The sequence below is a fragment of the Zootoca vivipara genome, chromosome 15 (genome assembly GCF_965207765.1).
Source record: "Zootoca vivipara chromosome 15, rZooViv2.hap1.1, whole genome shotgun sequence".
Taxonomy (NCBI): Eukaryota; Metazoa; Chordata; class Lepidosauria; order Squamata; family Lacertidae; genus Zootoca; species Zootoca vivipara.
The window spans coordinates 6394673-6421445 of NC_142598.1; the positions used below are offsets into that span (position 1 = coordinate 6394673).

The 26773-nt window shown below is 44.7% G+C and overlaps 2 protein-coding genes and 1 long non-coding RNA gene across 12 annotated transcripts in view; 2 read left to right on the plus strand and 1 right to left on the minus strand.

Moving 5' to 3' along the window:
• The window catches only part of LOC148683350 (uncharacterized), a 135677-nt gene that overhangs the window by 108006 nt on the left and 898 nt on the right, over nt 1-26773 (plus strand). The gene's annotated exons all lie outside the window — the stretch shown is intronic.
• LOC118088808 (sperm acrosome membrane-associated protein 3) lies at nt 248-26535 on the plus strand. 10 transcript variants are annotated; one of them, XM_088658516.1, is made up of 7 exons: nt 276-655; nt 2277-2392; nt 2841-3015; nt 18069-18283; nt 21166-21324; nt 24257-24335; nt 26331-26535. In XM_088658516.1, the coding sequence occupies exons 4-7, from the start codon at nt 18145-18147 to the stop codon at nt 26395-26397; spliced, it is 444 nt and encodes a 147-aa protein (XP_088514642.1). In that variant the 5' UTR covers nt 276-655; nt 2277-2392; nt 2841-3015; nt 18069-18144; the 3' UTR covers nt 26398-26535. The 10 variants fall into 10 exon arrangements, with proteins under 10 accessions (XP_088514647.1, XP_088514642.1, XP_088514645.1 ...); XM_088658518.1 differs by having other exon boundaries at nt 298-597; XM_088658517.1 differs by lacking the exon at nt 276-655 and adding an exon at nt 899-1102.
• Nucleotides 6725-11116, minus strand: PROP1 (PROP paired-like homeobox 1). Its single transcript, XM_060269129.1, has 3 exons — nt 11038-11116; nt 8074-8312; nt 6725-7078 (listed from the first exon to the last, which is right to left on the minus strand). The coding sequence occupies exons 1-3, from the start codon at nt 11114-11116 to the stop codon at nt 6725-6727; spliced, it is 672 nt and encodes a 223-aa protein (XP_060125112.1).

A 26773-nucleotide genomic window follows, 5' to 3' on the forward strand; every position in this document is an offset into this window, starting at 1 on the left:
GGCACCGCCCGCGCTACGCTTTTATAGCGTCCCGCCCACCGCGGCAGGTCACGTGATGAACGCCGCGCCTTCCTAGGGTTAAGTGCGCAAACTACGCATGCGCCTACTACGCACGGCCGTTGCGCCTGTGGTGCGGGAGAGGTCGCTGCGACATCCGGGGATCCGTTCAACTTTTTCCCTCCAAAAAGAGAGTTGCATCCGGGGCCTTTGTTCACTCGCGCGAGGCTTCCACCTCCTCATCCTTTCCACATACAGTAATAGAGACCTGCACTTCCGGTTCTGGCTGGATTGTAGGGCGGGGGAGCGACGGGTTAATTGAGGCGGATGCCTGTTTCCACGGCTGTGCTTTGCGAAATGGTCATTCTTGTTCCCTCCATTTCTGAAGGAAGACTTTTTTACGGGCAGGGAGGGAGAAGGACAAGAAGGAAGACGAAGAGCGCCAACCGTTAAGGGCGGGACGTTTGATTCGCGCTTTTTTTTTTTTTTTGAAGCAAGGCGGGTTTTGTGGTGCCTTGAAAGACAAACCGAGGAAATAATAATAAAATTCATTCCAGCAGCACCTTAAAGACCAACTAAGTTTTTTTAAATATTATTTTGGTATGAGCTTTCGTGTGCATGCACACTTCTTCAGATACCTCAAGCAGCTGAAAATAATGTGAGAAAATAATGTGAGACCCTAAACAGGTTTCTCCGTGGACAATATTATTAGTATCTGGAAATTTTTTATGTTTGACGTTTTACAATGTTTTATGTCCTGGAAGCCGCCCAGAGTGGCTGGAGAAACCCAGCCAGATGAGCGGGGAATAAATCATTAATAAAATTATTATTCCCAATTTTGCGGGGGCTGCCTCGCAGGGCTTAGGGGAGGCGAAGGGGAGCCGCACGTTCCGACGTTGGTGAAGCCGATTGACGTGTGTCACGCGCTGGTAGCCCGCCTGGCCCTGGTTCGGGCCTCGATCCGCGTAGGCGGTTCTACCTTCGCAACCCCTTTGCTCTCTTTCCGAGGAGGCTTGAGACGCTTCCCCCGCAGGCTTCTGGAATACCTCCGTTTCCGAGGCCAGCAGCGCCCTTCTGCATATGTGGACGTAGGCCAAACGGTCCGGTCTGTATTCAAAATGAAAAGCCATGGGTAAAGAACGCGATAGCAGAAATTGCAATATTCGGTAGCACCGAAACAGTCGCCGTCAATACAATAACAGCTTGCTCTCTATTCCGTGGACATGTTAGCTGTTCCTTATAAACATAATTTTTAAACTATTGCTTTCGGGAGTGAATTCCTACATATTTCTAGCTTTTGCCCACGACATTAAATTAAACGGACCACCTACAAATGGGACCCAGATAGCTCATAGTTTCTGAGATTCATCACCTCGTGCATCGTAACCTCAAGAAAGCATTATCAACCTTTTCATTTCTAACGCACGAAACCTGATACTATAAGATTTATGACATTGCCTTTTAAAAGAGGCTGTTGCCATGGTAGTCTTGCGGGGTTCTGCTCCATTTTCTGTCAGTTTGCTTGGAGGACTTCGCATTAGACTGCAATTTGCTCCCTTGTGCTCAAACTGCAGTCCAAACCTTTAAGTATGTTTACCCCGAAACAAGTTCTACTGAATTCAGTGTTGCTGATCCTTAAAAAACTTGCACAATGAAGAAATACCACTGAAATACTTGCTCCTGAGTAAATTTGCATGGGAAGACTGTTGCAACAGGCACTGCTAGCTTTCTGGAATTAGTAATAAAATAACTGCCCTGCAACATGTCACAAAATGACAATAAGGATGCTTTTGTGTGCTGTAATTGTATTATGCTTGAGCCTTTTGGCCCACACTGTTACACATTACTATAGGGTCTTCTCAAGCTGTAGCATGTTGTATTTGGAAAATGTTTCCCTTTTAGAAAAATCACAATTGCCTTATTATAGCATCTGATTATCAACAGTGGAAAATAAATCTCAATCAACTAAAATATATGAAGTGGTAGTTTGTACGCTCATGGGTCCACTTGGTTTCCAGAGAGCTCTGGGGACTTTTCTAGTTGGCATGGTTGTCTTATATTTTGAAGTCCTAGTAAAGCTGTGGAATACAGAGGCAGCCTGAGCAATTGGCAGGATTTTTACAACACTACGAACGAGACCAATAGTGAATCCAGTGGTGAAGAAGGCAGTTTCTGCACATGCTGTAGAGAGAAGTGAGGGGCAGTTGGGGCTCATCAGCTTGGGAAGGTAGTTCATCTGGGGGAAAGAAAACTGATTCTAACCCTCCTCTGCCTTGCAGGCTATTTTCAGGAAAAGAAGGCTAAAGAGGAAACCCTACACAAATCCGGAGTGGAGACTCTTAAGACAGTTGGATGGTGCCTTGTATGCCTCCTTTCAGCAACTGCAGCTACGCTGGTACCAAACATACCTACTTCTCTGCTTTCCTTTGGACCACATCAGTGAGGCCAAGAGGGGGTTCTTGTCATCTGGATAGCCAAGGACCTCCATACACACCACCCAGGCTTGTGCCCTGGGGAGGTCACTTTGGTGCTGCAAATGCAGCAGTTTGACTTCACCCCCACAGGCACACTGCATTGTCTCTTGAGACGGACAAATACCAACAACATGGTAACCTTAAGATTGGATTATTGTAATGAGCTTTATGTGAGGATGCATTTGAACATAGTGCAGAAGCTTCAATTAGTGCAGAACACGGCTGCCTAACTTCTCATAGGTTTGAAGCAAGCATACCAGTACTGCTCCAATCACACTGGCTACATATATATTTATTTGCTTGCAAGCCTAATGCAAAGTGCTGTTTTTTACTTTTAAATATCTTTATGTCTTTTTATGCCTCTCACAGTATAAACCTAGACTGTTATATCTTCACTTGAGTTGAGCTCCATCCTCTGGTCTCCTCTGAGGGAAACTTGAAGGGTGATGACAAAGGAGAGGGCCTTTTCAGCTTTGGCTTCCCAACAGTGGAATGCTTTCTCCAGAGGTCTGCCTGGCACTCACTGACGTATTTTCAGCACCAGGTAAAAATGTACCTCTCCCCCCTGACTTTTGATGGTCTGTGTTGATTATGTTTTATTATTATTGTGATGTAAAAGTTTTCTGTTGCAGCTGGGAAGGATTGTTTCAAATTACTGTAAAAAATGTAAAAGTTTAATAATAATAATAATGACTTTTTATTTATCTTTTATGCAATAATGTGCTCTTGTTTATGCTTTTAAATATACTATAAGTCTCTTGGAGGTCTTCTTAGATAACAAGTGATTAATAAGTCAAAATAGTAATAGTAATAATAATAATAATAATAATAATAATAATAATAATAATGTGTTCCATGTGCAGTTGTTTACATGCATATGCATTTGAGTCCAGGTGAGCAGATTCCAGCAGTCACTTGGTAAAAGTTACTGGTAGTCCTTATTGTTCTTGTATCATTCTCTTGAAAGGTACCATCCTTGTTATGTCTTTGGGGAATGCATTTGCAAGATTATATTAATTTGCACACACATGCACTAGAATTCTTCATGGTTCAGCTCCTCTAGATTAATTAAAGCTCCCAATAGGTGGGTAGATGCATCTGGACATGCATCTATTTAAGGCACAAGCATGCAAATTATACAGACATAAAATCCCTCGATGCCACTTTCCTTCCATCTTTTCCCACTCCAAACAATGCTGATACGGTATATACGGTACAGTAGATATCACTGTGGGGGGGAAATTATGTTTGAGTTGCAACTGTTCTGTAACAAAAACCAGCAGATCCATTTTAGCATTTAGCATTTTATTAAACATTAAAGTCTTTTTAATAAAACAAACAAACTGAAAACTGTTAAGTTTACTAATATATCCTGCTTCACTCTTTTAGAAGCCAGTGCTAGACTAGACAGGCCATTTCAGAGCAAATGAATGAAATCTGGAGTAGTAGGCCAAAAATAACTTTCAGCAGTACATAATGTGTGGTGGCAGAGGAGGGACAAAATCATTCTGATTTGTGATGTGCCACTCAAGGCACGTCACACATATACAATTTTCATCTCTGAAATGTGGGAGGGTTTGAAGGTACCGGTACACTGAAATACATCCACCACCATCCATCTCAGATCCTGCAAGGTCTAAAAGCTAAATACATAAACACTTTGCAAGGGTGTAATCAGGGTGGATTTGATTTAAATCAAATTGATTTAAATCACGATTTAAATCACTAGTCAGTAAGACTTGATTTAAATCATATATTTTTTTACAGAAAGACTCATTCTGGCCGGTATAATCTTAATATTTACTACCAGATGAAGATTCATTTTTGGAATAATAAATTTTCAGAGTAGTTTTTACAGTTATATCAAAAATTGCTGATTTGGTTATACTATTAGAAATACATTGACAGATAATTATGAAATTATTGTGAAGTTTAATGAGTTTACTGTTTATATTTGGACTACTTTTCTGCTGTACTTTATCGGAAGGAAAAAAATCCTTTCCTTAATAACAATTTATTTAACTAAAACACTAACATAGCATATGTATCCATGTTTGTTAACTGATGTGGTTAAACGATAAAAACAAAACACCTTAGACTTAGTTTTAGCACACATGAAAAACTGAAAACAAATCCTTATTTCCTGATGAATAGCCTTTGGGCTATAACGTAACTTAAATAACAAACTATCTTTAGAAATATTTTCCCTCCAAAAGCATTTTATTTTAAAAATCTGATTATTATTTTTTTTAAAAAGAAATCTGATTTAAATAAAAAAATCTGATATATATATATATATATATATATATATATATATATATATATAATTGATTTTTATTCACCCTGGGTGTAATGAAAGAGAGGCTGAAGCGGAAAAATAGCAGGCCTATTAACTTAAACTGTTTTAAAAGGCATAACGGGTATATGAAAATATACTGTACAGGCATTTTGTGTGATAGCCGAGGTGGACTATCTAAGCTTCATCCAGCAGCTGCTGTGTAAGATCTTCTGATGGGTGAGCTGAAATTTTTAGATGGGATTAATTGTGGCAGTGGTGTATTAAAATTTTATGTACCTTTTTAAAATGTGTTTTTTCCCCCTGGTTTGAATAGCATCCCTGAAATTACACAAAAACAGACAATGGTGCAAATATTTGATGAACTTGTGAGGAATCTCTTGGGCTATATCTGTCCTCCAAGAGCATAAAGCCATGGTTTTCAGACTGCATTTTTGGGAACAGGGATTTGCAAGATCTCCAACACCCACCAATTTCCTAATGTCATTCATTTTGTTATTTAAGATCTCATTAATTATTGATTTGTACAAGTAACTTTTGTCTGTCTCTTCGTCTGTTGCAGTTACATTTGTTTAGGTATTCACATTTGTCTTCATAGTTCTGCTATTTGTTTGAACTGATTCTGGAGTCTGTTCCTGGTGCTCTATTAATACAAGTTCATATCTATCAATTTATTTCAGAACAAATTAAAATAGAACAGTTCAATTTTTCATTCTGCTCAGATATGCATGTCTCTCTCTAATGGAAACCTCCAGTGTTCAGCAGTTTATCAGGGCTTTCTCAAAGGCAGTTTGCTCACCATTGCTGATCTTCCCCTGCAGTTAGGGTAGCCACATGTCCTTTGAAAAGGACAGTCCTTTAACTGAAGCTGTTTGAGGGTTGTCCAATTCAAATCGAATTAAAAAAGGAGCTACAGTGGTGCCTCGCTTAACGAATGCCCTGCCTAACGAAATTTCCGCTTAACGAAAGGATTTTCCGAGCAGAGGTTGCCTCGCTAGACGAATTCATTTTATGAAAAATTCGTCTAGCAAATCGCGGTTTCCCATAGGAATGCATTGAAATTCAATTAATGCGTTCCTATGGGCAAAAAAAATAAATAAAAAATAATTCAATGCATTCCTATGGGATTCGCTAGACAAATTTTTCGTTATAAGAAAAGACCTGTGGAACGAATTAAATTCATCTAGCGAGGCACCACTGTACAAGGAGAGCTAGAAGGACCTTGAAGCTGCCCATCAACATTTAGTAGCACCTGCTGCCTGGCATCTTCTCCACTATGGTGAGTTGTTTTATAATTTTATTTAAATTATAATAATTACTTCTAGATTTGTGTCTATACATATAAATTACCATATGCAAATTTTATGCAAACCAGTGCCCTCTTTTTTTGGTGCTGCAAATTCTCTTTTTTGGCAATGCGAAAAGGGTCACCCTACTTTCAAATTGCAGGTACTGAGAAGTTTGGGGTTCTAGGTTGCTCTCTTAAGTTGTTCATGTGAAGGTTAGGCCCGACTGGCCCGGGCAGCACCTTACATGGACCAAGTGCTCTCTCTCCATTCGAGAAGACTTTGAGAAGCACAGGCGTTTTGTAGCAAAGGGGCAGGGTTTCTTCAGCAGATACGTTGACGTGGCTTAAACAGGGTGTTACACTGAGTTTGTTCTTCAGATACCCTGCATATCACTGTTTGGCAGTGGTGTGTGTGTATATGTACATGTACATGTATATGTATATGTATATGTACCATGTGTAGGGGGTGTCATCTTCCCCAGATGCTCTTCCCCCAGACCAGTTGTTGTTTATCACCGGAACAGTCAGACCCATGCAGCCCAATTGCTTAATGGAAGCCACTACCAGCAGAATAAGCAAGACAATGGTGCACATCTTTGGGTATCTTTATGATAATTTCCCCTGCCCTGTGTTCCTGCCCCTTGTCAATCTGCTGCAGAGAAGTAGCTCTTAGTTCCAGTGGGTGCTGGGGTCGAGACTCAGAGAGAGCACAGGAGGTGGCGGAGCAGCTGTGGGGGAGCCAATGGAGCGCAGAGGGCTGTACCAGTCTTCGTGAGCATGGGAGGGTTGAGGGTGGTGGGGGGCAGGACAGGAAAACTGGGCAGAAGTAGCAGGGGGAGGTGGGGGTGGCAGAGCGTAGGTGGAGGGAAAGCGAGGCAGGTGATGATGTGACCCAAGAGTGGGGGGGTATTGGTACTGCCGAGGTGGGGGTGTAGGCAGGGGGCAGAGGATACCAGGGGGGCCTGGTTTGGGCAGCGCTCGTTCCTGCTTTCGCTGCTTGGCTCGCCGGTTCTGGAACCAAACCTGTCAGCACAAGGAGAGAGAGAATGCATATTGTGAATCGTATTCCATGGGCAAGGCATCTCGGCAATGATGTTTAGAATAGAATTATTCCTGAAAATTCATAACTTGTCAGTGCAAGCCTTTGGAAAACCAAGAACGTTATGGAACATCAGCAGAAGGTAAACATCTGCCAGAAGCAGGAAATTATGAGATAAGCTTGTGCAGTGTGTTTGGGATGGACTCGTTATACTTTCAAAACAATAGGCAAAAGGGGAACGATGCACATTTATACATAGGTATCGGCAGATTGGAATTGTGGGCCCAAGCAGATTCTTAGCAGCTTTCTGGACTTTGCACACTCAGCTGGTTCTCTGGTTAATATTTTTGGTTGTTGTTGAAATTAAAAGTAGTAGGTATTGGGAGGGGGATGCCTCAGTTTCTCGTATAGAATCTATGTTACAACAACATGTAACCAGTAACATTGGTCTGGCCCTGCGCCTTCTGTTTCAACTTTTAAATGCCTGCTGAAAACTTTTCCATTCCTTCAGGCAATTAAGAATGCATCTTTCCACAATAGTTACCTCGTTTCTGATTTTAACTATTTTCTGTGGGTTTTGTTGTATGTATTTTTATGTACAACTGTCGTGAAGCACTCTGATTTTTTAATATAAATTAGTGGTCTATAAATATTTTTTATAAAGAAATACATGTAACAGAACTGTTTAAGTTTACATAAACTCAGAGCTTCAAGTTCATACACCCATTAATGCAGTTAGTAAAATACTGCCTCACTATTAGGAAAACAGTTAACTTAGAATGAAAAACACCAAAGGGGAAAAGTAGTTCTAAATGTGACTTTAAAAAGCACACTTTCTTTGTCCCATGGTTGTAGAAAGGCACAGAACGTAAGTGCCTTGGAGACCCAGTTTCCAAAAGGCCCCTTGCAGGCTGCTTTCAACACATCCAATATGGCAGTGCCCATATGTTCTTGGGGCCATTAAGTACTGAGCAGGTACCTGGATGCGAGCCTCATTGAGTTTGATAGCCCTGGCCAGCTCCTCTCGGCAGTAAATATCAGGGTAATGGTTTTTTGCAAAAGTTGCCTCCAGGTGATCTAGCTGGTCCTGGCTGAAGGTAGTTCGGTGACGTCTCCTGGTAGGGGTGGCAGCTGTGTGAAGGGAGGAAGGTGCAGCCGGAGAGACCCCAGCCAGTTCTGGTACATGGGGGAACTTCTTGTAGAGGGGAACTTCCACATCTGGAAGGCAAGAAGAGGATCCACTGGCATCTCTCTGTCTTGACCTACAAGTCACCTTTATCCAAAACTTTGCCAGCGCCCCTCAGGACTGAACACATTCCAACCCCTATTCCTTTACCCCACCCTCACCCCCACCTTCCCCTCTGCCTACATTTACTCCTCTTAATGTGACATTGCTACAAGAAGAACTCTGCAGCTGTGAGGTCTGTTTGGTCTTGCTTCTTTACTCTGGATCATTCCCTCCCAAAGCGGCTTTTCCTTTTGGGAATGCTCTTGGGGGTTCCATTTATGCATGTTTGCATGCCCCGTGTAGTTTGGACCTTACATACTTCTGCTCAGCTGGTTAGAGTGTGGTGCTGAGAACATCAAGGTTTGATCCCCATACGGGCCACCTGCATATTCCTGCATTGCAGGGTGTTGGACTAGATGACCCTCGGGATCCCTTCCAACTCTACAGTTCCATGATTCTATGAAAGAGCTGGAAATGGGACGACCCTTGAAAGGGAGCCCTCTTCCTCCTGCATTTTGTGGGGGCTCCCCACACTTCCCACCCTGTAGAATGATTTTTTAAATTGTTATTTTTGGCTCAGGACAGAATACTGTAGCTTGAGCCAACCCCGGTATGTGATCCTGGTGGGTGTCAGCAAGCAGACCTTATATTTCTTAGAACCACTTGGATATTGCTTCAGCTAGCTGCAAAAAGCTGTGTTGCAACTGTCTCTTCTCCTGCTTTGTAAGTTCTGTGAGCGTTTCAAATAATTTTTCAGAAGCCGCACCTGGCAGCATCAGGTGTTGTGAACCTTTACCTCTTGTACTGATAATGAAGTGCCGGAATGGTAACATTATTTCCCCACACCCTTTCCCCAATTCCTTCCTGCAATCCCTAGGATTAACCGTGGGGAACATGATTCTCCAGCCCCCACTCCCTGGGAGAACCCGAGATCGTGAGAGTGAGGGGAGCACAATAGGCTCACCTGAAAAGCTAATTAATTTGGGACCCCAGCATAGAGGAATTTGAGTCCCCAGGGATCTGAGCCCAAACAGCTTTCTCATTAATGTCTTTGCATCCGAGTGTTTGGGGAGAGGCTGCCCCCAAGGGATTACAAGCCCCCCTCCAGCCTGTTTCAGTCTCCTGCTACTCAGCAATCTTCTACAGCTCCTTAGAGGCTGTCATGTGGAAAATGAGTTTGCTCTTTCCTTGGGACAATTTTTCTGCTTTTGTGGAGACTGTGGCAACTCTTCCCCTCCTAAAAGACCTCCTGGCTAAAATCACACTGAACAAGATCTGGAACTAGGACAGATGGTTCCTTGACTATGCATGGAAGGGTTGCCCCTTCCAGGAAACCAAGGGACCGAAACTGCACATGCAGCATACATTTAAAGCACATGACTTTCCTCAAAGCATCTTGAGAACGGTAGCTTACCTCTCACAGAACTATGATTCCCAGCACCCTTAACAAACTCCAGTTCCCAGGATTCCTTTTAAAGGAGTCATGTGCTTTGAAATGTATGGTGTGCATGCAACCACAGTTACATTGCTTTCCGCTTCCATCACAAATTTGGGGTTGATTTGGGGTTGCAAAAAGGCCAGGAGGCACCATCTGCTGGTGGTTTCATGGAATTTGGTCTCGGATCAGAATTAAGTTTGTGATTAGTGTTGTGATGAGCACAGAAGATAGTTCTGAAAGCCAGAGACAGTATTCAAATAAGCTCTCCTGATATTCTCTCCTACCAAACCCCAACCTCAAAGTGTCTCCAGACTGTCAGTATTCTGTGGAAGGGGTTCAAGCGCATACTGAGAAATTTAGGTTTACAATTAAAAGTGATTAAAGTGCTCCATTCTAGCACAACGACCACTTTAATAAAGTCAATGTAGTGTACCTGTTGGTTCACATCCCTACCCAGCCACAAGCTTACTGGCTGATCTTAGGCCAGTCACTGTCCCTCAGCCTAACCTACTTTGCAGGATTGTTGTGAGGAGAAAACTGGGAGCAGGAGAACTCTGAAAACCACATTGAGCTCCTTGGAGGAATAGGGGGCATATAAATATAATAAAGTAAGAAAGAGATGGATTTTCTGTGATTAGGAAAAGAACAGGGAGATGCACTGAGAAGTGTGGAATGTACAAATGATGAATGGGAAGAGATATAAAAACTTTGCAAGCAAATCAGGATGAATGCTCATTGCCATGTAACCGGCCTACAAATAATGAATTCTCAATAGAGACTGGATATAATCTAACACATAAGCAAATAAGGATAGATGCTCAATGCATAGGTCAGCAGGAGAAGAGCTAGAGACATACCGCCCTGGAATATTCCCATGTCACTGTCCATCTTTCCTCCAAAGCTCAACAATCGTGTAAGAAGAAGAAAAGCCACAAAAATATCACTTCCCATTTAATACAGAAACAACATACAAAAACAATGATCACCCTAGACCTGCTTGACCCTGGTTTTTGGTTTTAATAAAAAGCTCTAGAAAGGAAGCCCTGCAAATATTTCCTGAAGGCTTTTGTAGACTTCTTCCCACACAGTTTTCAAGTCCAATCCTGCTCAGAGCTGTGCAAGTCCCCCTCTGCACAACCCTTGGTGTGGTAGTGGCACATTCTCACATGCAGCTTTTCCTCCGCCCATATGTTCCGTAGCATCTGGACCATCTTTGGTCTAGATGGCCTCCCTGTGCCCCTCCTCATGTCTGTAGACCAAAGCTTCCCCAAACTCACCAGCTGTGGAGCTGACAGTCTCGGGGTATACATCTGTGAGCCCTGCGCTCTTCCTTTTCCCTGTTCGTCCACCCTCCATCTCCTTTGATCCTTGCTGTGTCCCCCCCACCAAACTTTTAAGCCAGTTCTGACGTCACCTCCCCCCCCCCCCGGTTGTCTGTCTTACGTGTGGAGGGTGCGGCTTTGCCTTGTCGCCTCCCACCCCTTGGCCTGGAGCACCCCCTCCCAGGATGGAGATGGCTAGGAGCAGGAGGGAGTGGGGGGTGGGGTAGGGAAGAGAAGGGATGTTCACATCAAGGGAATGGGGCCAGGCCAGGCAAGGCATGTGGAGTGGAAGGATACTGGAACTCTGGGTATATGTGCAGTCTGGAATGTGAATTTGTGCAGTGGAGTTACTTTAAAAGTTATTTGTGCAGGTTATAAATGTGCCTAGATGCTCTGTGAAAATGCTGCTGAATGGACACATATGTCTGCATGTGGAGGGTTGTTGCATTGCTTTGTTACAGTTCCCTGCGATGCACTTGTGAGTATGTGTGTGTTTATGTTTACAAGAGTTTTGCAGGTCTCTTGGAGTGGTGTGCACACCTTGACTTCCCGAGGTATGCCAATTGCTCTGTGAGTGTGTTGAATTGATGCCTTCCTTGACAACACTCTGTGGGTGGCAGCCCGCCCTGAACCCATCACCTGGGATAAGGTTCCAGCAATCATAACTTTCTATTGTCAAGGCAAATCCCTTGGAACAGCAGGAACCAACCAGTCCACAGAGAGGCCCTTGAAAAGCTCTCTGCTTTCCACATCCCCCTTGGAATTGACTTGCAGCGTCTGCAGCCCTTCCAGCCAGTCCAAAAGCATCTCCACACTCAGATCCACTGCTGTCCTCCCTGCTGTCCTAACAGGGGTGAGGTGGGGGTCATTTCAGGCCACTGCTTATCACTTTGGGTTTTCCCTGCTGAAGCTTTTGTCTTTGTGACACAATTGTGGAGCTTAAAAGCAATTCCAGAGGGACAAAGGTGCCAACTGGTCTGGCAGGTAAGGGCTGCAGCTAGTCCAGCATTTCCAGCTCACCATTGCTTGCAGGGTAGTGGTAAAGGGCCCAAGGTGTGATTAGTGTGGCTGGGCACTGCTTGAGGCCACCCCAACACTGAGGAGCCAATCTCTCCCTTTTAAAAACAGACACGCTGTAATGAAAGATAACAGCACTGGCACCGGTGGCTGCTTTGTGCCACGCAAGTGCCATGCCTGCCATTAAGTGTGGGTGGTGGCTGGACAGGGAAGTCCAGTAGGTTATCAAAAGAGTTCTAACCTTCACCATCTCTAACCTAGAAATCCTGCGGTGATCCAAGAATTCTGCACCTGCTTGGTTGCTATTGCAAAGGAAGAGAGGGACATTTTGCTGTTTTTCTCTGGGAATCACCCAATGAAACTGATGGCTGAGAGGTTCTTCAGGACTGAGAATAATGAAATAAACCTCCACACAATGTGCAGTTCACTTAAGGGCTAGAATAGATAGCATGATGTACAGAGGATAGACTGTATAGATAGATATAATAGAACAGAATATTTCCATGTTCAGAAACCCTACCACGGAGTACAGGGGAGTAATAGCAGGGAGTGGCCATTGCACATGTGCCTTAGAAAAATAGAATTAGAGTTGGGAAAGGACCGTGAGGGTCATCTAGTCCAACCCCAGAAATATCTGGATGGCCCTTTCGGAAATGTAACGGTGGGCTAGAAGATGGTCTCGTCCAGCAATGGGATGCTTTGTGCTCTTGTGTATTGTTTCTTTATACCAGGCATCCCCAAACTGCGGCCCTCCAGATATTTTGGCCTACAACTCCCATGAACCTTAGCTAACAGGACCTGTAGTCGGGGAAGATGGGAATTGTAGTCCAAAACATCTGGAGGGCTGAAGTTTGGGGATGCCTGCTTTATACAGCCTGTGTGGCTCCCCGCAACTCCCCAAAGCTTCTGGGAAGTTAGTAGAAGGATGAGCCCTGAAATTGTGCATTGACTGTTGCTGCTGTGCTGATTGCCCTTCGATTGCAGTTTAATGTGATTAGGCCCTTGTGATTGCTAAGCCTTCCTCTAGGTCCCAGTGGGCAGCCTTCCTCATTATTACTAATTGGCAATCGTACGTGGCGAGGAGAGGCTGTGCCCTCAGGAGATGGCACAAGGTATGGGGGTGGTGGCAGATGGCAGCAAAGAATAATCTCTAGCCCTCCCATAGCGCTATATGTCAATAAGCTTTTACAAATCATAGTTAAGTCTTGACCACAGTGTTGATTCTTTGAATCCAATGAATGAGTCTAATTGATGGGCTCCAGCCCACTTTTGCAGCTAGGAGGAGTACTGATTGCAAATTTTCTTCTCCTTCACTAGTCAAACTAGTAAGGGTGCAGCTGGGGTGACATTTCAGTTTTCAGTAGGGGGAGAATTTAGTCTGGGTAGTCCTATAGAGGCATCCATTAGAGGCACAATGAACTAGAGGTATGGCACAGGCTGCAGTAGCATTGTGGTGGCAGTTTCTGCCCCAGAAGGGTGCATGTTCAAGAGAATGTCTGCAGGGAACCTGCACAGAGATGAAGACAATTTTGCCCCATCCTCAAGTGTGTTGGCTGTTCCCTAAATATGGCTACACTGTGGTGGGAGAGTTCCCAAAATGGAAATCCTAAACTCCCACTCTGGGATGTATTTAAGAAAACACGTCAAAGTGCAAGTAGATAAATAGGTAAACGACATTTCCGTGTGCTGCTCTGGTTCGCCAGAAGCAGCTTAGTCATGCTGGCCACATGACGCCCATGGCCAGTAAAGCGAGATGAGCAGCGCAACCCCAGAGTTGTCCATGACTGGACCTAATGGTCAGGGGTCCCTTTACCTTTATCTTAAGAGCACTTGTTATATTTTTATATTTCATAAATAAATGTTATTCACGAAGGTCACACACAAGGTGAGGCAAAGGAAAAGATGGTTATCTCTGGCATTTGAATATGACTTCAAGCCAACGTTAGTGATGGAACAACATCTTCCACCACATCAGATGGCCGCAAACCAGCACAGGGAATGCAGCAGCTGTCCACCACTCAGTGCCTTGCTGCCAAAGGCGGCTGCCTCACTCTGCCTGGTGGTAGTCTGGCCTTCCACATAAGAACCCTGCTAGATCAGACCAAGGGACCATGTAGTCCAGCATCCTGTTCTTAGCAGTGGCCAACCAGATGCATCTGGGAAGCCTGCAAGCAGGAACTGAATGCCACGGTAATGTCTCCACCAGTGATTCTGCCTTCTTCAACAGCAAAGACAGAACCTAGCCATCATGAACTCAGCATGAAGAACCAGGGAGTTGGATAGAAATGTAGGTGTTCCTAAGGAACACTCACACAGAGGTCTTCCTTGTAGCTCCCTAAATGATGTCCATGTTTGCTGCCTCTAAGGTAGGAAAGGATCAAATTGCTATTTTTTCCACATGCTTCCTTTGAGCATGCAAAAAAAATGGGTCAAGAATGCAGAACGCTGCATTCTTGACCCATTTTGATGCCTTTTCCTAACCCAACTTTTTCTTGTTGCTATTATCTCCTTAGGAATTTTATCTCATTTATAGTTCTACCACAGGGATGGGATTCATTCATGCTGTGTGTGCCTTTAAGTGTTTGATGGTCCAGAAAGGACATAGCAAAGCCAGCAGCCCCTGCTGCTTCAAGGTGACTTTTGATTTGTGTGGTTGGGAGTGTAGAAAGTGTGTATTCTCCCCCTTAGATTTACATGTAGACTGAAAACATGAAGGGTGATTAGGATTATGCCTCGTGGCTGTGTTCTTGACCTCTGCACTTCCACTGACCTGACTTAGTACATTCACCAGAAGATAAGAACAGGCTCTACATGTGTACAACTGCCCAAGCATACAGCCCATTCCCCACTTCTACTGCACGTTTGGAGGTTGGGAGTGAGGCCAGCTGATGCAGAGGTTAGGAGCAGAGCTAGTGGGTCACAGTCCCACTGGCCATTGACCATGTTTTCTAGTGCTGGTAGTAATTGTACTTCAGGACCTATAGACTGCAGCACCAGTTCTATCATGCAATCAGGTGAAGCAGATGGAGGCTTTTAGAAGAATGCAGATGAAAGCAGAAAATAGTGTCTGAAAGATGCAGCAAGATCCCAGGGTGGCGTGGAAGCACTATTTGGTGCTCTGCTTTAGGCAGCAAAAACCATCTTGGCCCAGAATTGAGAGACTGGGCCTGACTCTTCAAGGGCAGTGGTGACAGGCTGTGACATCACAGGGCGACCTCAGAGCTGAGGTTCTAGAAGCCAGATGAACTGCCAACACTGGGTGGGGTGCATTGCCTGCTGCAACTTGCTGGGCTGTTTAAGAACTTTGTGGTGGCCCTGGAGAGGTTCAGGCAGGCATTTGGGCAAAGGTAGGCTCCTCATTCTGCTAGTTAGCACTGTATGGCTTCTGGAGCTATAGACTCGGCATCTTGAAGACGAAAAACTGAGGCCTAATTCTTGCCTACGTTAGAAGTCCCCCTACGCTAATTTGAAATGGATTTGAACTCTACCCTCATCAGGCAAACCATGCTAGGTTAGTAGGGTCAGTCTCTCCCAATCTTTGTGTTGAGATACACCATGTGTATCTTTGTGTTGTGATACACAATGTACCATGAATAATATGCTGTTAAAATAACGATAGTTTCCCAGGAAGTCTCATTCAACTCACCATCCTTTGAGATGGCAATAAATGCTACACACACACACACACACACACACACACACACACACACTGTCTCTCTACATCTGGAGCAATGGAATGATCCAAATACACCTAAAGTAGAGACCATTGAGTGCCAGAATCATAAGACGTCCAACCTGCCCATCTCCTTCTGGTCCTTTTGGGTTTGAGAGGGACACATGCTTCCAGTTTTCATTTGGAAAAATTGTGTGCCTCAGGTGTCAGAAATATGGGGAACACTGAGTTAGGCAGACACTGTTCTAAGGCAATATTCAAGAGGGCATGCTGCACAGTTCACACTCTCATGTATTTTTCCTGCTTTTCTTCCCCTGAGGGAACAATTGGCATGAGGATAATAAGTTAGGTGAGGATGTTGCCAAGAGGAAAGCTTTTAATTCCTCTGTTAGCCACACCTTTTACCAAGAGCCTGGACCATTTGCCAGGAGGTCTCAAGGCACCTAAATCCACCAAGCCTGGATTCTGAATGGAACTCTCCAAAGATGAGAGTGAATCACCAGCCTCTCAGAACCAGAAGAGACTGCTCATATCTTTTTGAATTGAAATTAGAGCAACCAGTCCCCCAAGGCAGTTTGTTCTCTAAAGCAGTGGTCCTCAATCTTGGGCCTCCAGATGTTTTGAGACTACAATTCCCATCATCCCTGACCACTGGTCCTGCTAGCTGGGGATCATGGGAGTTGTAGGCCAAAAACATCTGAATGCCCAAGGTTGAGGACCACTGCTCTAAAGGATCCCCAGGGAAAAGGCAGGGGCTGTGCTCTGAGGCAATGTAGTAGCCAAAACACAGTGTGAGGCATCAAGGCAGAGCAATGCTCTTAATTTGAGAGGCAGGGCTTCTGCCGCCATGAAGCCCTGTGGGTAATAAAACACTTAGTCAACCAGGTGTTACATTGTGTGCATATGGATGCAATCTGTGGACATGTACAGGTGGTGGATGAATGTGTTTATCCATGTGTTTATACCCAAGATGTACATGCAAATAAATCAAGATGGTGGCAGTTTGTTTATTTGTACCTGGCTATTTTCAAATTTCTGTATTGTGGTCCCTGCACTAAGCCATCCCAACCTTTCCCATGCATTTACTTTTGCCAAGTAACAGCATTCAGTGACTGCCAGTGCTGGGTCACGGGACAAGCAGTGAGGACAAGAGGGGCAATAGAGTCTAGGAGAAGTCAGAAGGAAAGACTAACCACAGATGCAGGAACACGCCAGAGCTCAGGAATCCCTTGATGCTCAAGCAAGATATCTGATCCCAGCTAGTGGTCCCAACCAGGGGGAAATGGGGGCATGTACTAAGCACAGATTCAAGGGATTCAAGGTTGCAAAGTTCAAGCTCAGGATCCATTAAGCAGATTCAGCTCATGCAGAGGTCAAGCACCAGTAGGGCAGAAGTAAGCAGAGCAGAGGATGGGTCCAGATAAGTGAAATTAGGCAAAGTAGAGGCCAAGGTAGGTAGCACCCTGGACAGATCCAATTGGAAACTAGGTTGGAAGCCAGACGACACAGACTTTGGTGTTGCTCCAACAGCCAGCAAGCCCAAACTGAGCCTTAAGTGGGGCTACAGGTTCTGCTAGACAGCTAGCCTCAGCCCTCATGAGTGGCACTTCTATTCTTAAAAGGGGCCCGTCTTGCTTTATAAGCTCCTAACTCCAGTAACACAAGGGTAGCTGGGGTCCCACTATGGCAGGGCTGGGAAAACAGGTGCTGCAGATGCTGCTGGAATATAACTTCCATCATCCCTAACCATTAGCCACACTGGCTGGAACTGATGGAAAATGGAGTCCAACAGCAACTGGTTTCCAAGTCCTGCACTTCACCCTCTAAGCTCAAGTCCTTGGACGGTAATGTAGCTTTTTCGGGTGCCTGGTGCTGGAATTTTTAAGCAGGTGGGAACATTGGAGGCAAGTTCCAAGGACAAAATACTTTCATTATGCTCCCAAGTATCCATGGTCTCTTCTCCTAAGAGGAGACCAGGCCCTAGGTCATGAACTATGATGCAAGACTCAGCTGGGACAGGAAGTCCTCTATCTTCCTTCCTGTCCAGAAGGATCCAATGGGTGGGTGAGGTCACTCTAGATTTAGAAGGTTCTTCACTGAGAAGTCCGGCCACCTGCAATTCAGTGACTCCCATGGGGCAGCTGCACGTCAGTTCCAGCTGTTCCTGGTAGAGATGCCACACAGCACATCTTTTCTTCTTGCTACATCAAGATAACTCTCCACAATAGTAATGTATCCTCCTCCTCCCTGGATGATCTCCTAGTCACTCTCTCTTCCCTACACTTCATTTTGGTAGATCTGGTCAGCCTGAAAAAGTCCCCTCTTCCTCCTGCTTAGCAACAGGGACAGCAGGACCAGGCGGCTGGGAAGAGATGAAGGCTCTTTTGCTGCTGCCCCTTATGGCCTGCCTTGTGGTGAAGGTCCGTAGCAAGATCTACAGTCGCTGTGAGCTGGCACAGACACTGAAACGCTGGGGAATGGATGGGTATGAGGGCTACAGCTTAGCTAACTGTGAGTAGCCAATGAGCGGTTGTCAGTCTGCTTACTGTGTTTTGTGGGAGGGTGTGAAGACATGGCGCATCATCAAAACTGGCAGGATCAGCTTGTATGTGGGCAAGGAGAAGTTTGCAGAAAGCCATTGGGCAGGTGGGCAGAAATTAAAGTGGCCCCAAGCAACCAGTTACCCACCTTGCTCTGGCTGCCATATGATCAGATTTTCCTGGACATTACTGGGATTTCAAAGGTGGAATTGATGTCCGGGGTGAATTTTAGGGTTTCCCTTAAAAAAGCTCAACAATTTTGGTGGTGTCCTGGTTTTTACTTTTTGAAATATGGCAGCCCTAGCCTCCAGACTCAATATTTTGCAGACGGGTTTCAAGTGCACACTGGAATTACAGGTTTCTGCATTAAAAGTGGATTAAAGCACTCTGTTGCTCTAATACAACAAATCCACTTGAAGAAAACAACAGTGGGCATTATGCTTTGGAAAGGTTCTCAGACTTTCTACCCTCAGGGCACACTTAAAATGATTGAAAATTACTGAGGCCCACCAGTCACAAAATGGTGGCACTGGGGTGGAGGCAGACACAAAATGGTAGAAGATGGAGGCAGCGTTTGCATAATCAACTGGCAATTGAGTATTCTATCTTTGGAAATTGCTGAATTGTTTGCCACAGAATTTTTACTGTGGCAAGAAGTTCCACAGCTGTGTTGTTTTCGCCAACCTCAATCAGACATTTGCTCTGTGCATCTTATGAACCAGCCTCCTAATTTTCTGCAGAATTAGTAGATTCATGGCTTCTGTAGAGGAGCCCCTTTCTTTTATATTCCCCCCACCATGCCTCAGATTGTATTTTTACCCACCTCCTGTTATTACCTCTCCCTTTCTCCCTTCACATTCAACCTGTACCTTATCTCTCACACCTTTCATCCCTCCTCTCCTCTTTTTACATTCAATTCCTCCTCCTCTAACAGCGTCCTCCTTCCTTTCTAGTCCCAGTTTATTTATATGTTAACAAAATAATAAATAGTAACCTTTTATTTCCCTTTCTAATTTTCTTTAACACCTCCTTGCATCTCCCCCCCCCCAAAAAAAGGAGCAAGAGGAATTTCCTTCTCTCTTCCCCAACATAATTTTCTGTCTCCTGGGCACTTTTACAGAGTATGCAATAAGTTGCTAGTGCTGGTAATAGTCCAACCAAAAGGATATGGCACAAGTAATTGGCACAGCTTTAGGGATTTCACAGCATTACATAAATGGTGAAGATTATTTTTGTTACACTACCGTGCAATTGCTAGTAGTGTAATGATGCTATGTTATTATTGTCCATTGAAGAAATGATTCAAATTAGAAGGGATTCCTTCAGTGTCTCCCATGCCAGCAGTATGCCCCATTAGATGTTTCACTACAGTGAAATGTACTAAGCTACTGTACTGCAAAATACAGAACGAAGTTTACTTTAAGCTGTGAGAATGCCAGTGCACTCTGGTAGCACACACTGCAGAATTTGGTTGCAGGTTGTGGGGTGGGTGGCGGCTGGCAGAAATTCAAAGTGCCTTGCATCTTCTGGTAACGCCTAGAAGGCAGTGGGGAGCTGAGAAAAGCTTTTGTTGGGTACAGGGTAGGAATCTAATGCCCTTTCTTGTTTCCTGTCCCTACTACCATTTTCTATCCACCCACTTAACCGTACTATCTCTTCCAATCGTCCACAAAGAGGAAATTGGGGGGATAACTATTTTATTATTATTATATTTTTCTCTGAGCTCATGAGGGCTGGAAACCTAGTATCAGATTGAAGATCAGTATCAAAGAAAGTCAAATCCTTCCGAGCTTGCATGTTGACACCGTGAGTGTGCAGAACGCATCCCGCTAATCCCAAGATCCTTTTCAAAATGTATCTCTACCGCTAGCATGTTTGCCTGCAGAACAGCTAGGGATGCGTGAATCTGTCAATTTCATTTTCACTCAGCTTTCCACTCCTAAAATCCAGCTGTAATGGTGTTGTTGCGGCTACTCTCGAGTAAAGATGCCCAAGTCCGTGCTTCTCTTTAATGGTTTTATTGTGCATAATATTTACAGTGCAGAGATAGCAGAAAACATGACCTCCTAGTCACTCGCAGAATCCGGAAGTGGACGTTTCCTGTTGTGTGACCAGCATAAGAGCTTGGGCAGCCCGAAACACCTCCTCCTGACCTTGCGTTTAGTGGCATGCCTTAATTTGGGCTCCGGAAGGGGCTGCCTGTTCCCCTCCACCTCTTGGTCAAGGCGGCATAAGGGCTCTCTCGCATTCCTGAGCCCTGCCTCCTCCATACCGCTAACTTCCTCATTCCCCCCACCTGACCCACTGCTGCTGCTCTCACTGGGCGAAGAGCTGGTCAACAGGATGGGGGGAGGTTCCCTGTAGGGAGGTCCCCTGACACCAGCTTTCCACATTTCTGCACCAAAATCTTCATAAAGATTCACCCCTATTTTAGCTTGAATTTCTCCTAATATACACATTTTTGTATGCAGCTTTGACTAATTTGCACATTTTAAAAGCAATTCTCCTCATCATAATGCATTTTACATACGGTATCATTTTCACCAATGTATTCATTTTTATATACCCTTTCCCTTAATATGTGCATTTTTAAGACAGTGGTTGGTTGGGAAACTGCATCTCTAAATTTTAAGGTGTGACTTTTGAAGGATAATTATCATAATTATATCCAGTGCTATTTTCCTAGAAAAAGAGGTCCCTCGTGCCCACCGGAGAGGAGCCAGAACTGAGTTCCAGTGAGGGAAAGCCCACTCACATTTTCCTTGAGACAAATTTCATCTCTGATAAAACCTGGTTTCCTAACAACTTCTTTCTGGGGGGAAAGTGGTTAACCTGTCCACCTGTCCACCTTAGGGATCTGCTTGGCGTACTTTGCAAGTGGCTTCAACACGGAAACTGTGATGCATAACTCAGATGGCAGCTCCGAATACGGCATCTTCCAGATCAACAGTCGCTCCTGGTGTGCTGACCGACACACTCTATCAAAGAACCTGTGCAGCTTATCTTGCCTTGGTAAGTGTCATTGCAAGAAGGCAGGGGTGAGTGCCTGGGTTATTTGGTGCAACTTCCAGGCTGGGCACAGCAAGCCCATAGTCTGGCCTGGCAAATCTATTGAACAGAATTTGTATGCCTCTTAATTGTAAATGAAACCTCCAAATTCTTTAAAGCCAATGATGCTGCTCAAAAATGCCTTTGCAGAGAATGCTCCTATCTAGCTCTGCTGCAGTTTTCCAGTCCCCAGCAGACGTTGTCTCTTGGTCTTCTGAGAAGTTGCTGGAATCCACATAGCCACAGCTGCAACAGCAGCCATTGAAAATCAGGGTAGGGTAGTGGTTGTCATTCAGTTAAGAGACTGCATGGATTTTTAGGGTGGGATCATAGTCCAGTGCTGGAGACACATAGACATGACATGTTGAAGGTCCTGTGTAAAGATCCCTGGCATATTAAATAAGGCTGTAACAGCAGGGTCAAATTTCTCGAAAAAGGGGCAAATCCACAGTCACTGCACATGGCTTCCCCCAAAGGATCCTGGGAATAATAATAATAATAATAATTAATAATAATAATAATACCTCACCCTTCTGACTGGGTTGCCCCAGCCACTATGGGCGGCTTCCAGCATATATAAAAACATAGGAAAACATTAACCTTTCTAAAGCTTCCCTTTACAGGACTGCTTTCAGATGTTTCCTAAATGTTATATAATTATACTCATCTCCTTAACATCTGACCAAAGGGCATTCCACAAGGTGGGCGCCACTACTGAGAAGGCCCTCTGCCTGGTTCCCTGTAGCTTCACTTTTCGCAGTGTGGGAACTGCCAGAAGGCCCTCGGAATTGCAGTCCCCCCTTCACAGAACTACAGTTCTTGGCAACCGTAACAAACTACAGAATTCTTTGGGGGACGCCATGTACTTTAGATGGGTGTTGAATATGCTTTAAATGTATCGTGTGGAACTGCCTGCTTGGGGGTTGTTCAAAACCACCATAAGAGAAGCTGGGCTATAATGTATATTGCAGTTCACTAGGCCCAAGGGGATGCCATGTGGTTAAGGAGCAGAGTCAAGGAGAGTATTAGAGTCAAGAAGAAAGAAAATGGAAGTATTGTCCAACTGAAAAGAACAAAAGGAGTATAAACCTTAGCAAGATAAGTGCAAGCAGATACCAAGGATACCCAAACAATTGGATGAGCCCATTGCTAGAAACATAAACCTAAGGAAATCAGAGGTGTGCTAAAAGAGGAGAAAGAGATTTCAGGAAAGCAGAATGTATTCTTTGCATATGTCTTCACAACAGAATATCTAGGGCAGATCCCTGTCCCTCACGGAGTTGGAAGGGACCCCAAGGGTCATCTAGCCCAACCCCCTGCAATGCGGAAATCTAAGCCTGATTGTACATGACAGATGGTCCTCCAACCTCTGCTTAAAAACCTCCAAGGAAGGAGAGTCCACCAGCTCTTGTGAGAATCTGCTCCACTGTTGAACAATGCATGGAGTGTAAGGATGTCAATGATTACTAGCCGTGATGACCACGTTCTACATCCATTGTTGTGTAGACAGTATGTTTCTAAACACCAGTTGGTGAAAAAATCCCACTGCAAAAAAAGGTGTTATCAACACTCTTAATGGAAAATCCCATTGGCGACAAATCTACAGCTCTACAGCACCATCTGGTGTCACATGTTTATAAAGCAGTTATAACAATATAATTGATGAGTGTAGCCGAGTCCCATGTATAAGGGCACCTATGTTTAACTGAGTAAATGAAATCTGCTTTAAAGAATTCTTGTAATGATTACTGAGCTAATGTAATTAAAGTGCTTTGTACGCTTTGGAAACCTTCCACAGAAACACTGTTATATTATTAATAGGGGCCTGTAACTAGAGATCTGGGCTTTGCTTTCAGATCCATATGAGAACTTTCCCCTTCCTCCTCTCTTTAACAACTCTTCCCCTGCAACCCTTTGATTTCCCCGTTTGCCTTCCTCCCCGAGACTCCTTCCTCTGGCCATCTCTTCCTCTGGACCACAGGCTGTTACAACTCTCTTGTTTTAGCCACCCAACCACCAACCACTCATTTCCCTTTCTCCGCTTACCCTTTCACTAAGCCAGGGTCACCAACCTTTGGGGACACAGGGGCATGTTTGGAATTCAAAAGAAAATTGTCACTGGCATCAAGGTCCACCCCCACAAGCCCTAAACACCCCTCAGTCTTCCTTTGAGAAGATCTCAATCTTCTCAAAAAAAAAGGCAAAATGCCACCACGTAGTCCACCCCCCCTTGCTGGGCATTTGCCGCTTGAAGCAACTGCATCACTCTGCCTAATGATAGGACCAACTTGCACACAACCTGTTTCAATCTGACCTTTTGCACACAGATAGCTCAGTATAAATAATCATTTAACAATATTTATCTCAGTATGTATTAATGAGACCATTAGAGGGTCCAACGGCAAGAAGGAAGTTTTGTATGTGCTGTAGAGGGAATTGAGGGGCAGATGAGGCTCGTCAACCTGGGAAGGTAGCTCATCTAGGAGAAGGAAAACTCTGGTCCTAAATTTATGCTGCCTTGTGGGATATCTTCAGGAGAAGAATAGGCTAGCGAGTAAACCCTACATAAATCCGGAATGGAATCTCTAAGGCAGTTGGATGGTGCCTTGTGTACCTCCTTCCGGCAACTCCTGCAGCCAACCAAGTGCCAAATATATTGCTCTGCTTTCCTTTGGACCACATCAGCAAGGCGAAGAGGGGGTCTTGTCATATGGGCAGCTCAGGACTTCCATGCACGCTGCCTGTCTTGCACCCTGGGGAGGTCACTTTGGTACTGCTAACATAGCAATGTGACTTCACCCACAGAGGCATACTCCATTGTCTCTCAAGATACACAGATGTCAACAGTATATTATTGTACAGTACATAATATTGCCATTTCCTCCTCACACCCTAGATCTACTTACTGAAGAAATTATTGATGACATAATCTGTCTCAAGCGAGCTACAGCTGAACCAGAAGGCTTGGCAGACTGGTAAGGGGATGAGTTTGTCTTTCAGCAGCCTTGTCTATCTGCTCCACCCATTCTGTATTATCTCCTCTTTCTGGTAGCTGTCCATCTAGCCTTAAAATCCCATTGGCAGTAAGCATCTGTGATAATTCCATTTTCCAGTTCTTTTTGGAGGGTGGGCAAGGAAGGAATGGTTGCTTGAGATTTCTGGTTTGAAACCTTGAATTAATAATAGTAATAAATAACAATAATTTTTTGCCATCCTGATCAGTGTTTGAGTGGGAGAAATATTTCAAATAACAGAATTGCAGATGTAGTCACACACACAGTTGTATTCCCCGATAGCCTGGGTCCTAAAATCTGGCATTGGGGCTAAACCTCAGGTTTGGATACTCATGAACACGTAGAAAGTCATCTAGACATATGAAACTAACTCATTGCAAGTCAATACTGTCTAGTACTATCTAATCTGTTTGGCAGTAGTTCTCCAGGTTCTCAGGCAGAAATGAGTCTTTCCCATCATCTGCCCCCTGATCCTTTTAAACTGAAGATGCTGAAAAGTTATGGTCCATTCCCTGAATTCCCTTTCCCCAAAGCCAGGAGGACTATCACTCCAGCACAGATCACCTCTGCAGTTTGGACCAGACTGACCCACAAAGAGAGGGCATTGCAGTAAATTATCTACAGAGCAAAGAGATTCAGATTTTTTAGGCACACGAGACAAGGCAAGGATACCCCAAAAAGATAATTTAAGTGCAGATTGAGGCCTAGTTCTTTCTGAGGTGGTAAACCTGAGACTGTGCTACACCACTCAGACTGCACTCAAAGACTTGGATGCTTCTTCATACGAAACACAACACAACACAAAACAAAACAAAACAAAACACACCCTACATAGACATGCTATCTGACATTGAGTTTTGTTATGTTGTATGAAGGAGCATGTGATCCTGTGAATCCCCATTGGCAATCTAAATTGGTATGACCCAGATCCAGGTTTGAGACCCCAAAGACAAGTGGGCCAAAGAGAGACCCCAAAAGTAGTGGAGATGTCCAGATGTCACAAGGCAAGTGAGACAAGTCATAGACACAAGGGAAGAATAACCACACAGTCGAGAGCACAGAATCTGATTTCTCCTCTCAGCAGTTTCAGCGAGATACTGTAAATAAGCATTCTCCGTGTCCTCTGTGTCTGTGTCAGTTTGGGAAACCTGTGCTCCCCTGCCCAGGATATTGTTGGACTCCCAACTTCCATTAGCCTCAACCAACATGGCCAATGGGGTGGGATGATTGGAGTTGTGGTGCAGCAACATCTGGAGGGCCACAGGTTCCCCAATCCTGGCCTATTGTCTATGGGGGGGGTTCCTAACTAATGGTGTGCTCAGATTGCTGTTCTCAACAAGGGCATGCATTCAGGACACACCGTTGTACAACTAGGACCTCCAAACTTTGCTTGTCCCGCAGTTAAGAACCCTGCTGGGTCCAGCATTTGGTTTCCACCCACGTTCCCATCCTAGCAGGGACCACGGACACCGACGACTACCCTGGGCCCCCACACCAGATGGCTGGTTTAGTGAGCCACTGTTCAAATTCCCCACAGTCCTCCAGCAACATGAGGCAGATGTGGGGAAATGCTCCTCTCTACAAATGTCTGAATTCTGTGGAACTTGTCTGTCTGTGACGAAGTGGCTCTTTCTGCCATTCCAGCAACATGCGAAGTAGGTCTAAATATATCTCCCAAATGTGGTTAGTTTGGGGTCGCTTCCTTATCTGTCTCCTTTCTAGTGAAAACTCCTAGCTCTGCACATGATTCAGGGTAGAACTAAGGAGGAAAGAGTGGGTTGATGCTTGTGGGCTCCCAGCCTCTGATACTGTCATGTCACACTTTTGCATTTCATTACAATGGAAGTACATAAGAAGCTGCCATATACAGAGTAAGGCCATGGATCCATCTGGCTCATGACTGGCTTCGCATGCCGTCTGCATTTCTTTCTCTCCCTGCTCCCCCTTTCTCCTCAGGTATGGCTGGAGAGATCATTGCCGCGGCAGAGATCTGAGTTACTGGGTCGCTGCCTGCAATCTGTGAATTAATAGCGCCGTCCATGGAATTCATGTCCTGCAAGTCACCCTGCCTACCTACGTCTTGCCTTCAGATGTAATTCCATAATGTAATCTGATTGAAGCCATAATGCTATTTTGATAAATAAACTCCATTCCCAGACAAGGCCTTGCCATGTACTTTGTCAGGTCTCTGATGTGGATAGCCGGGGGGTGGGGTGGGGGTGGCATCATGGCAGGGCAGGGTTGTGGGGAGAACGGCAAGAGGAGCTACTTGTCCAGAAAGAACAAACCAGAGCTGGCTGGATATTCTGAGCTCTGGAGTGGGGTGTGTCACGCTTGTTCACGTACATCCACAAACATTTCTTGAGGGTTTTTTTCATGCCTTGTTGCAATAAACATAT

What these genes read in the sequence shown, in the direction of transcription:
- LOC118088808 (XM_088658516.1), top strand. Translation starts at nt 18,145, where the DNA reads ATGAAGGCTCTTTTGCTGCTGCCCCTTATGGCCTGCCTTGTGGTGAAG. An exon ending in GGGCTACAGCTTAGCTAACT is followed by an intron (nt 18,284 to 21,165) that starts GTGAGTAGCCAA and finishes TGTCCACCTTAG; the next exon opens with GGATCTGCTTGGCGTACTTT. An exon ending in CCAGAAGGCTTGGCAGACTG is followed by an intron (nt 24,336 to 26,330) that starts GTAAGGGGATGA and finishes CTTTCTCCTCAG; the next exon opens with GTATGGCTGGAGAGATCATT.
- PROP1 (XM_060269129.1), bottom strand. Translation starts at nt 11,116, where the DNA reads ATGGAGGGTGGACGAACAGGGAAAAGGAAGAGCGCAGGGCTCACAGAT. An exon ending in GACTGTCAGCTCCACAGCTG is followed by an intron (nt 8,313 to 11,037) that starts GTGAGTTTGGGG and finishes CTTGCCTTCCAG; the next exon opens with ATGTGGAAGTTCCCCTCTAC. An exon ending in TCAATGAGGCTCGCATCCAG is followed by an intron (nt 7,079 to 8,073) that starts GTACCTGCTCAG and finishes TTGTGCTGACAG; the next exon opens with GTTTGGTTCCAGAACCGGCG.